The 13,067-nt window shown below is 36.0% G+C and overlaps 1 protein-coding gene across 1 annotated transcript in view; it reads left to right on the forward strand.

Annotated features, from left to right (window-relative positions):
- Nucleotides 1-355: 355 nt before the first annotated feature.
- Nucleotides 356-13,067, forward strand: part of LOC114342078 (chorion peroxidase) — a 59,361-nt gene continuing 46,649 nt past the window's right edge. Inside the window, exons 1-3 of the mRNA XM_050641341.1 lie at nucleotides 356-447; nucleotides 11,166-11,310; nucleotides 12,265-12,651. Of these exons, the coding sequence (XP_050497298.1) occupies nucleotides 11,174-11,310; nucleotides 12,265-12,651 (524 nt within the window). The 5' untranslated portion in view covers nucleotides 356-447; nucleotides 11,166-11,173. The remainder of the gene's footprint in view (nucleotides 448-11,165; nucleotides 11,311-12,264; nucleotides 12,652-13,067) is intronic.

The following is a 13,067-nucleotide window of genomic DNA, read 5'->3' on the forward strand; positions in this document are numbered from 1 at the left end:
CCAATACAGATTGGCGATAATTCTTATATCCTTGGCATCCAATTCCAAGGAAGGAGAGTACCGGAGAGATGTATTAGTGATGAAAAATGTAAGAAAACGATGGAAATTATCCATCTAGCAATGGGCCCTAAAGGCCTCTTAACGCTATACATAGTTATACAAAAATGTTTTATTACTGGTTTTGAGAAATATATTCTTTTATAATTGTTATATATAATTTATGCCTTATCTCCCTGCCTTATTCGATTAAACATTTCCGCAACTATATTTTACAGCGATATAGATACTTCTAAAACATATAGGATTTCATTATGCTTGATTGGCTTCTATATCCATTTCACTCCTTATTTTCTAACGCTATCAGACGTAGTACATGTACATAGGTATTCTGTGACTTGCGACCACACGTTGTGAAAAAGTGCAGCCCCATCCGATTTCTAAATTTCGGTAGGTCATTTTTACATCCTTTTTTGCATATTATTAATTCAGTTGGACAGAAAAGGTAATGGTAGTATAAAAATTATTCATAAATTAGTTTTAACTTTGCGGACATAAAAAAGTAAAGAAAAGCGAACTAAATAGCGATCTTTATATAGTTCTCTCTTTGTCTGTATAGGTCAAGAGTATTTTATTCATATACATATACAAGGTGTTCCAAACATATGAATTCTATTAAATTTGTGTCTGTTACTGTTACATAAGATCATCATCAAGGCATCTCATTCCGGATGGAATGTTGGCCACTCTTACTTAGAGCTCTCTGATTCGCTTATTGCGGTAAATCACTCCGCATTCTTCTTGTGTATTGTCAAAGTTTGTCTTGTCTTTTTTATAATTTTCTTCCACTCATTTCGATATGCGCATAGTTCCCTCCAGTTTCTCACATTCAGGGCTTTGATGTCCCTCATGACCTGGTCCTCCCATCTCTCTCTGGGTCTTCCCCTTTTCTTTCAGTTTCTGGCTTCCATCTGGTGGCCTTCTTAATCTGGCTTCCATCTGACTTTCGTTAGATTCCACTCATTTCGATATGTGCATAGTTCCCTCTAGTTTCTCAGTTTCAGGATTTTGATGTCTCTCATAACCTGGTCCTCCAATAACTCTCTGGGTCTTTCCCTTGGATTTTTCGTTTCTGGCTTCCATCTGTTAATTAGTAGGTCGTTTTTCCTACTCTCTATGTGTAATAGCCGTTTCAGTCTCTGCGCTTTCATCATCATAATCATACACAGTGCTGTTTTTGTAAAAATATAGGTTCCGGTACGCAGTATTCTGGGAGGTATTCAGAAGAAGATCCGCCCCCAGAAAAACTTTTTAAATTTAGCCTCAAAAAGGGCATTTTAAAGCTATTTGGGATCAAGGAAACAATTCGTTGTGATCCAGGAATTTGTCTATATTTTGTCCAGAAAACTATAAAAATTTAAGACCCTACTTGGCTACATCATTGATAAGGAGTACAAAGATTATTTGTCTGAGACATTTTGAAATTTTTTACTATCAAACTTGTGGATTCTTAAAAGTTATGTCTACTTTTACTGGAAATAACTGCATTTGCTAACTAACTGGCCTACCGTAGAATTAATCTTATACAGATTTCAAGCCTACGATTTCAACTCAAGCCTATGATTACAGCGATGCCAAATATATGAAACTTCTCTTTTAACAGTGCACCAACTCCAGACTTCTCTCCAAGCATCACCGCTGCTCCATCATATGCCAAAACAACAAGTCTATACTTTTACAATCAAGATGCAGTAGAAATAAACAAACCAAGATATGTGAAATGCTACTAGGACCACTCCCGAATCCCAATTTACAATGTATAAACTTTGTAGATCATGATTTGGGATTTACAATGTATATACATTGTAAATTATGATTTGAGAGTACTCCTAGTACCATTTAGCGGGTCTTGGTTTGTTTATTTCTACTGCATCTTGATTGTAAATTTAGTATACGTGTTAAAACATTTTCATCTATTTTGTGCCCTTCAAAGCATTTCATAACAGCATCAAAAATTCCACGAGACGTCACATTTTCCAGTTCCAAAAAGTCTAAGAATAAGTTCACAGGCGACTCCATACTTAACTTTTTTAGGCACACTCTAGGTACAAAATCAATGTTGCGTTTTTACTTAATGTTGTTGACTCATCAATGATAAGCGCAAAATTATCAGTCCCTTCAACTATTTCCTGAACAAATTATTTTTTCATTTCTGTACTTACGTGAGTAATTATATTAGCACAAGCGTTCCGTGAATGTAAAATTCTGCCCATATCTGACCCGTTTAGTTCTTGAACATTTATTTCTGCCTCATAGTGGTTGAAATATTGATTTTCCTTTGCTACCTTATAAGCAGTTCGAAAAACTCGCGCCCTTACTTCTTTTTCTTTTGACACAGTTTTTAAAAGAACCTTTTCTAACGTTTGTTTATGTGAATCTGCAAAATTCTTTAAACCAGCTTCATGCGCAGCACTGACTTTGTAATCAAATATCTTTTTTCTCAGTGAAGTTTGTCCCTGAGCTCGACTTTCTCCGAAACTAGTAATATCACCTTCAGTCCACTGCTTCGCCATTTTCATACCAGCTTCTTTTTCTACACCCAGAGATCCAACTTTTCTGCAAACGTCATAGCCTAATTTTTTGTTGTGTACAATAAGCCAATCGTTTTTTTGCAATGTTCACTCTTTTGTTCAAAAGTCCAACAGTCTGGCCACTGTTTATCACTTTCTTTGCCGTAATCAGCAGAAGAAGACAAATTAACGCCGGATGAACTAGACACTAGTGAAGCCGTTTGGTCCAATATCACTGGCGATGTTAAGCATTTTTAAGTTTGTTCATCTACTTTTGGTTTTTTGGGCTGGTTAAAATAATGAGTAATTTTCTGCATTGTGTCAACTTTAAAGCATATAAAACATACAGTCTCGCGCCAAGTACATAAAGTACAGCCTCGCACCAAGTAGACACAGTTGCCTGTTCTACATCGCTTCAATCGCGTAATGGCTCTCCTAAAGTTACAAAATATTTTTTTTGTCCCAAGAGGTACCGGTACGGCGTACCGGCGCGTACCGTCACAAAAATACTACTGATCATACATCTCCAAGTGGAGCAAAGGGCACCTTGCGGTGTTTCAAGTAGCATAAGGAATGATGGTGAGGTTGCTAGTCCCACGCATCATCTGTTGAGTTCCGTCCAATTTTGTTTACTAGTTTTCTCCATTCTCTTCTGTTTTTTGCTATCTTTTTTGCATCGTTCCATGTTAAATTATTTTCTTTGAGTTCTTTCTCTATTGTTCTTTTCCACGTATAAGATGGTCTACCCATTATTCTTTTGCCTTGAGCATTGTAATGTAGAGCTTGTCTAGCAATATTTGTTGCTGGTTTTCGTAAGGTGTGTCCTATCCACTTCCATTTCCGTTTTTTTATTGTATGTTCTATCCTTTCTTCATTTGTTATTCTCCACAATTCGTTTTAAAAACAAAAGATGTAGATCTTTGAAACACACTTTGTTTGTATCCACAATTCGTCATTAGTAATTTTGTTTGGCCAAAATATTCTCAGTCTTAATACGTAGGCACCTGTTAATGAAGGATTGTATTTTCTGAAAGAATTTTTTATGGTGTTTCCATGTTTCTGCTCCATATAACAGGACAGACTTTACATTAGTTTCAAATAATCGTAGCTTTGTTCTTCTGCTGATGTTTGTCGAGGCCCATATCTTGCGCAAAGAGTTGAAAGCGTTTTGTGCGAAGCTTATTCTTTGTGTTATGTCCTTTTCTGTGCCTCCTGTTGTGTTTAGCAGACTGCCCAAATAACAGAAATCTTTTACTTCTTCTATTTGTTTCCCTTCCAAATATATATTGTTTCCGTTCGTTTCCCCATTTGATAGTATTTTCGTTTTTTTGGGGTTTATTTTTAAGCCGGTTGTTTTTGCTATGTTGTTCAATCTGGTGATTTTGTTTTGCATGTGTTGTCTGTTTGATGTTATGAGACATATATGTCGTCAGCGAACTCTAGATCCTCTAGTTTTGTAAATGGTGGCCATTGTATACCTGTTTTTTTATCTTCAGTTTGTTTCATTATCCAATCTATGACTATTATAAACAATGTCGGTGACAAGACACAGCCCTGTCTTACTCCTTTTTTGATACTTATTTGTTGGGATAGTTCCCCTTCATGTCCAACTCTGGCAAAACATTCGTCGTAGAAAAGCCTTATTACTCTTATATATTTGTGTGGTATTCCATAGAGTTTTAATATCCTCCACATCATATTACGATTTATTGAATCAAACGCTTTTTCGAAGTCTACAAAGTTGATATAAACTTCCTGATTCATTTCCGCTGATTGTTCCAGGATGATTCTTAGGGTATTTATATGGTCAATACAGGAACTGTTAGGTCTGAATCCTATTTGGTTAATTCTTAATTTTTCATTTATGGGATCTTTAATTCTCTCCAATATTATTCTGGCCATTATTTTGGTAGCTACAGTGAGAAGAGTGATTGGTCTCCAGTTTTCGCATAGTGTGAGATTTCCTTTCTTTGGTAGCTTTATTATAACTCCTTCACCCCAATCTTTTGGTATCTTTTCCTCGATCCAAATTTTTTTAAATAGTAAGTAGTACATATCCACTGAGAAGTTTAAGTGTGATTTTATCAGTTCTGCGGGAATTCCATCAACACCAGCCGCTTTGTCGTTTTTTAAAAGGTTTATAGCATACCTTATTTCGTCCTTCGTAAATTCGTCGTTTCTTATGATTAATGTTTCCTTTCTCTCTGTTTCTTCCATCTCTATTTGTGATTCAATTCCTTCTTCATAGAGTTCTGCGAAGAATTGTGTCCATCTTTGGGCAATTTCTTTTTGAGTTGTGAGTGTTTCTCCTTCTTTCCCCATTAGTTTCGTTCTTTGCTGGCTCTTGCCCCCTTTAATTTCTTTGGTTATTGAGTAAAGTGTCCTTGTGTCATGTATTATCGCTGCTTCCTCTGCTTTTTCTGCCATTTGTTCCATACACAGCCTTTTATCTGTTCTGGCTTGTTTTTAACTTCTTTATTTTTTTTCTGTGTATTTTTCCTGCATTTCTTTTTGTTTTATGGGGTTTGTTGTTTTGATCAATTCAGTTTTGATTGCTCTTCTTTCCTTGATTTTTGTTTTAGTGTCCAGCGTTATCCATGGTTGATCAGCTTTCTCCTTGCACCCTAATATCTCTTTCCCTGCTTCCATGTACGCGTTTTTATATATTTCCCATATACCTTCAATGCTAGATTTTCCTACTTGTTCCAAGTTCCCCACATGCCTCTCCATCGTTTGTTGGTATTTGTTGTTATGTTAGAGTCTCTTAATTTATTTGTATTGAATTTTCTATGTTTTTTGTTTGATTTATAATTAGCCTTGAGGCTAATTTTTATTTTTGCTCTCACTAATTCGTGGTATGATGCACAGTCGGCTCCTCTCATTGCTCTCACATCTTGTAAGGAATTTTTCCACTTCTTTTCAATGGGAATGTGGTCAATTTGGTTCTTAAATTTTCCTCCTGGTGACGTCCATGTTGTTTTATGGATATCTTTATGTTGGAATAATGTTCCCCCAATCATCATATCGTTTGTCGAGCAAAGTTCTATTAATCTCGTGCCATTGTCATTCCTTTCTCCCATGCCATGAATCCCCATTACATGTTCCTTTCCATTATTATTACATCCTACTTTGGCGTTCCAATCTCCCAAAACGATTTTTATATCCCGTTTATATGTTTTTTGTATTTTTGCTAGCAACATATACATCTGGTCGTAGAACTCTTCCTTTGTTTCATGTTCTTGTTGATTTGTTGGAGCATACACATTAATTATTATTAAGTTTCTAAATTTGCTTTGAAATCTTTCCCATATAATTCTCTCAGAGACATTCTCCCACTCCACCAATGCTTGGGCCGATGCTTTATTTAACATTAATGCCACCCCTTTTTCTTTGTTTGAGTTTATATCTTTGCCAGAATAGATGACAGTAGTTCCACACTGTAATTGGATTCGTCCTGACCCATTCCATCTAGTTTCACTGATCCCTAGTATGCTTATGTTGTATCTACCCATTTCTGTTGCTATCTAATGTGCTTTACTTATTTCCTCCATTGTTCGTACATTCCAACAACCTATAAATATGTTTTCCCTTGTATCAATTTCTCCTGTCTCTGCGCTTTATCTAACCATATCTTCATTATGTCTCTTAGTTCATCATTCATTCTTCTTCTCATTTCTCCGTTTTCCATTCTTATAGGGTCCATAATTAAGGATTTTCCTTTCGAAGATTCTTAATTTTTCTTCATCTTTGTCTGTGAAGCACATTGTTTCAACTGAGTATATAACTACTGGTCTGATTGCAACTCTGTATATTTTCAGTTTTGTATTTCTGGATAAGTTCTTGTTCTTCATTAGCCTACATCTCCAGTATGTTTTGTTGCCTGCTAGTATTCGCTCCGTTACTTCTTCATATCACTTATTTTTGCCATTCGCAATTACTCCCAAATATTTAAATTTTGAACTGTTTCAAAAGTGTAGTATTATATGTTGACTTCTCTCGGCTTGTTATCTTTTCTTCTAGAACAGAGTAGATATTTTCATGGGCGCCCATACCCATGGGCACGGGGGGTGGCCCCCCTAGCTTTTCGGGTGCTTTAAACCATATATTGTTATCCATAGTGTACAAAATGTAATGGGCAAAATCTTCACGTCTGCCCCCCCCCCTGAAAATTTTTATATGGGCGCCCATGGATATTTTGCTTTTCTTTTGGCAGGGTTGTCACTGTTTCTTTTAATAATTAATTCTTCTCGTTTTTACATATTTGTATATTCTGGTGAATATCAATCTCTCCACAGTCTCAAAATTTTCCACAGTAGTCCCACTGTAGATATAAGTCTGTAGCTTTCCGGTCTTCCGTCTTTTATTGATTTCAGGCAGATGTTTCCAATTGTTCCAAAACAACGCATTCTTTAAACAGAATCTATAGATGTAGTAGAGCTGCGCTATCATCTTCTTCTTTTAGAAATATATTGTAGACATCTTGCATTCCTGGGTGCATGTATATCGTTGGTCCATCTTGCTGGTTTTATTTATATATTTCTGCAAATTTGCCTGTTGCCTGGGTGATTGTGATTGTGTCTACTTTTCTTTGTGTTTCGTGGTGTGTTCCATCTCATGGCATTTTATATGCTGCCAGGGCCTATTTTACCACTAGGCCAGTGAGGCACCTGCCTCGGGCCCGCATTTTAATGGGGCCCGGAAAGATCATCAAAAAATTTTTATTGCAATAAAACAAGATAAATTTTCAAATTTGTCAACTGTGGTCTTAGAACCACATGAGCCACACTTTGAAAATCTTTCTACGTATCATCCACAGTAGAATCAGAGATAAGTGTGAAGAAGGCCAGGACGAAACACAATTTGGCTTCAGAAATGAACAATGGACTGGGAACCCGGGTCGCACTCTTTGCACTAAATGTATTATTGCAGAAATGCCGAGATCAAAGGATATACGTATTTGCTGTATTTATTGACTATGAGAAGGCCTTTGATCGAGTACAACATCACAAATTAATTAAAATATTAAAGAATTAAGGAGTTCATAGCCAAGATGTACGAATCATAGAAAAATTATACTGGCGTCAAACAGCGACAGCTTGCATAAAAAGAAAATCAACAGAAATATGCAAAATAGAAAGAGGTGTCAGACAGGATTGTATACTGTCCCCACTTTTATTCAATTTATATTCAGATAGAATATTTAAGGAAGCGCTCCATATTTTGGAATTGGGTGTGAAAGTTAATGGATTTCTGATAAATACAATCAGATATGCAGACGATACAGTTATGTTAAGTGATTATATGAATAGATTACAACACCTTTTAAATGCCATTGACACAGTGGGAAGAGAGTTTGGCCTAAACATAAACTGTTCAAAAACAAAATACATGGTATTTAGCCATATCAAGATTCACAGTTATATGTTGATGGTCATATAATTCAAAGATTACCCAGTTTTAAATATCTTGGTTGCCATATTACTGAACAACTAGATCCAGATAAAGAGATAACATGTAGAATCGAGATAGCCCGCACGACATTTTTAAAAATGAGTTCATTCTTCTGTAATGATAACTCGCAACCTAAACTTTGGAGGCCTTTGAAATGTGGCTGCACAGACGTACACTGAAAATACCATGAACGGCTACTCTGACAAGTGTGGCAGTCCTTAAGAGAGCAAATGCTGCCCGCGAGCTGCTTGATAACATCAAATATAGAAAGATGGCCTATTTTGGACACGTAGTAAGGGGAGACCGGTATAATATTCTTCAACTTATTATGATGGGTAAAATTGAAGGACGCAGAGGAATTAGTAGAAAGCAGGCCTCTTGGTTGAAGAATATCCGGGAGTTTACAGGAATAAAGAAAGCAGAACAACTATTTAGAATAGCTCGAGACAGAGACAGTTTCGCCATGTTAATCGCCAACGTTAAGAGGACTTGACAGGGCACATTAAGAAGAAGAAGGTCTTAGAACAATTAAAAAATTTGATATCAATATTAACTAATTAACTTAATTAATATTATTATTAAATATTATTTAGGAGCCCGAAAATTATGTAGTGCCTCGGGCCTGATTTGAAGTCAAATAGGTTCTGTATGCTGCTGCTCCAAGTAGTCCAGTAGTAGAGAGTAAAATCCGTAAGATTACAGAGATAAGATGCAGTAGATCACAGCGCTATTGATTTCTCATTATGTGATCCAGATCAGTGTCGTAACCGGGGGGTTTGGGGGTTATAACCCCCCCCTCATCAGGATGTACTTTGAGCTATATACGCTCTTATCTGGGCGTATTCCATACCCCCAAATCCCAAAGATCGTCCAATAGTTGTAACCTGGTTACGTTGTTGATCCAGGTATTCTACCTTACGCTGCTTCATATTTGAAACAACTTTACGTTCTTTATTAAGTCTTCTTATGGCTCTGTACAAGTTGATGCAATATCGTTTCCGTAGAGAATCCTGCTCTATAGGCATATGGTCCTTGATATATCAATCAAGGTATATATCAAACTTTCAATAAATACATCATCCCTAATGTACCTATCGAGCAGTTTTTACAAAGTCTTCAGTACAAAAGGTTTCTGATATAGTTTAGGTTAATCCTACTTGTGACAAACAGTCTATGCCCAAAAATCCCATATTTGTCAAATGTTTAGGCCACACTGTCTACAAGTATCTGCGGGTCTTATTGATTAGTACTTAGCTAAAGTGTTGGCCGCCCGTGTGCAACTTAATATTTGCCGCCTCCCTTCCAACAATTTAGTCATTTAAAAACATAGGTACTAGTATTTAAAGAAACGTGCAGGAGACCGTAACGCGTATAGGAATAATACTTGCTCTGATTTCGACGTTACTTTTAGACCTGGATCCCTCGTATCAAAAGAAAAGTTATTATTATTGTCAATAATAATATACAGAAATGCAATCTTGCACTAATACCTACATGTGTAAGTTTTGTTTAGAAGACTACTTACAATATTAGGCATGTTTAATTGTTTACTAATATATTTAAATATATATTTGAAATACAGTAGTGTGCAAAAGAAACGGGCACACTACTATATATTACAAACTAAATCGTTTATCAAAAGCGTGTCTAAACTCATCAAATTCTCAACTTAGACCGAACTATAATCCATCTATAACCATACATAAGCATATAGGAACAATATTTTCCACCTACCTCTACCGAAAGTATACTTTTCCGGACCTGATTGTAGGGAGCAAAGTTGTACTTTTCCTCCTAGGGAGGGAAAATATTTTCCTTCCTAGGGAGGAAAAGTACAACTTTGCTCCCTACAATCAGGTCCGGAAAAGTATACTTTCAGTAGAGGTAGATGGAAAAAGATTTTTTTAAACCATCGAGTAATAAAAAACACTTTTTTATTACTCAATGGAGAGCAACTTAACAAGCACTTATCTAAATTCTCGGACAGTATCCTTTTGTCGTATCGTGATCTCTTAACAAATCATAAATGTTCAGAATTTGAAAAAATCGCATATGGACCACGCAGATAAAAATATTTTAAAGTCCGAAAGTCGCCAGCCACTTTGAATTAAAAATCATTCCCGGAACTACTTTATGACTACAGCTGCAAAAGGCAGTTCATATAATAAATAACATTTTCTGGCATTTTTGCTGAGATTGTTTGGAATATTAGAGTTTATAGAAATATCTGAATCATTGCTATTTAATTTTTTGAACCTATTTTCGTTTTCAAAAAAGTATTATCATCAGTAGCCTGCTTTTGGCCGCCCCTATAATTGGCCGCCCGTGTGCGATGCACACTTTGTACACATGGTAGCGGCGGCCCTGGGTATATGATAATTAAAAAGAAACATTTTATAAAAATTTTAAGTAAAATCCTTTATAAAAGGTATATAATTTATTAAAATTCCCTAAAAAGGGCTACATCACATATATGCAAAACTAGTTTTCGATCTGGTTACAGATCATCATCAGTGCTGAACAGGATGCTCACATGCTAAGCCACCAAAATTAAAAATATTTGGGTAAAAACCCTTTAAAATTATACAGTCATGGAAACATTGACTTCTTTTTCAAGTGCCATCTCCGCGACGGAGGTCGGCAATCATCATAGCTATTCGGACTTTGGAGACGGCTGCTTCCCTGCATAATGAGTTGAAGCAAGTTGTATCTCTCTCCATGTGTAATATGTCCGAGATATTCCAATTTTCTGGTTTTGATTGTATTTAAGACTTCCATTTCTTTATTCATCTTTCTCAGAACCTCTTTGTTTTGTGAGTGTTCTGTCCATGATATTTTTAGAATTCTTCTATATACTCACATCTCGAATGATTTCAGTTTTTTCATTGATGCCGCATTTATAAGGTCCAAACTTCCATTCCGTAAAACAGAGTCGAGAAACGTAGCACCTAGCCAACCTTACTCTTAGCTCTAAACATTGACCAGAATTGTTATAAGTAACATTGATGTTTTAAATATCACATGGTTAGACCCCGGGCACCATTTGACCCTCACTTGAGTTGAATACGTTCAAAGGTTCAGCTACCTCACATTTTGAACGGTCGATGGCAACTCAAACATTTTATATTTGTTTGTATTTTATTTCAGCAAGAAGAATGAATCAACCAACTGAGCGCACTAGGCTTTTAATACCTGTCACTCTACAACCAGAATATCCATTTAATTCCAGTATAAGCAGAGAACGCAAAAAGCGTGTTAAGCAGTTCCAATGTTGCTTATGCGCTATGTTTTTGTAAGTAAAAAAATTGTGAATAAGATAATAATTTTAAAAAAATTGGACTTCCAAGCCCTGGCCTTGGTTATAGTAGACTAAACATTATTATCATTCTCTTTGCCATTATTCCTGCTTCTTTCAGGAACCCGCAGCTAAGTAATTCTTCATATTGGGTGATTAACAACATGAATATGACCAAACCATTTTAACGTGTGCTCTCTCATTTGGCATCAATTGGTGCCACTCCTAGACTCCCCCTAATATAGTCATTCCTAATTTTATACTTTTTTGTTGCTCCACTCATCCATCTAAGCATTTTCATTTCTGCCGTTGTTCCTCTTTCTTTTTAACTGCATAACATTCAGTTCTGTACCTACATATAGCCGGTCTTATGGCTGTTTTATACAATTTTTCTTCAGCTTCATTGGAATTTTGCTGTCACAATACACACCTCTCGTTTCCTTTCATTTGATCCATTCAACCTCAATTCTATTGCATGCATCTCAATCTAATTCCCCATTACTCTGTAATATAGTTATTTAAAACTCTCACTTTTCACAATCATTTCACTATCCAAAGAGATTATTTTATTTGTAGTAACTTATCTTTAAACGAACACTAAAAGCTCCAAGTACTCTGCCTTCGTTCTACTAAATTTTAAAACTTTTTCCTCAAGAGCTTGTCTCCACTGTTCCAGTTTTTGTTCCAAGTCTTCTTCACTATTTCCCATCACCAATACATCATCAGCATACTTACATTAAGCACCAGGGAATGTTACCCTGTAGTTTCGCTGTTATCTGACTATAGTAGACTAAATAAGTATGAACAACAAAGATATCTCAAGATTTTAGAAAATTTACCTTATTGTTATTGCTGTTTGATTTTTACCAGCTCGTACCTACTTGTATTTTATGTATATTTAGCATTCTATAATAGGTATAACTTTGTATTTTAGAAAATAATTTGTTTAAGGTCAATATTTCTCATTACTATAGTAATAACAGTTATATATAGTATCAACGAGCAAGACAGAACCAATTCTACATCCATCGAAAATGAAAGTAATACTTCAACAGAAACGATAGAAACACCGGTTATATCATTATTTTCTGCAACTGTTCCACTAGAAGATGTCAATGAAGAAAAGAAAACATTGGGCAATGTAGATCTCTGGAACGAAGCTATTGAAGAAGGAAGGAAAGAGTTAGAGCAAAAAGATGAGATCGAAAAAGAGGTTCCTTCTTTGAATATGCAGAGTCCCAGTTACAGACATCAAAGAGTCACTGCTACACATGAAAAAGGGAGACGTTTGTCCAGAATTGGATTTGTGGAAGAGTACGCAACGAGATATATACACAGGTAACTTAAAATAGTGTTTAAAAAAATATTAATCCAAGTTACAGCTGGTTACAAATGTAGCGGCTAGCAGCTCTTTATTTCTCTTATTGACCTGTTTAGAGCAGTTTAGATGGGGTATACTGTTGAACTTCTTCTTCTTAAAGTCCGTCTCCTATCGGAGGTTGGAAATCATCACAGCTATTCTTATTTTACTGGCGGCCGCCCTAAATAGGTCGATGGAACTGCAGCCGAACCATTCCCTCAGATTTCTTAACCAAGATATTCTGCGCCTACCGATACTTCTCTTACCCCTGATTTTGCCCTGGATGATCAGTCTCAGCAGCGAGTATTTGTCACCTCTCATAACATGGCCAAAGTATTCAAGCTTACTTCTTTTAACAGTAAGTACAACTTCACATCCTTTTCCGATCCGACGT

Source organism: Diabrotica virgifera, chromosome 10 (genome assembly GCF_917563875.1).
Source record: "Diabrotica virgifera virgifera chromosome 10, PGI_DIABVI_V3a".
In the NCBI taxonomy this organism is placed as follows: domain Eukaryota; kingdom Metazoa; phylum Arthropoda; class Insecta; order Coleoptera; family Chrysomelidae; genus Diabrotica; species Diabrotica virgifera.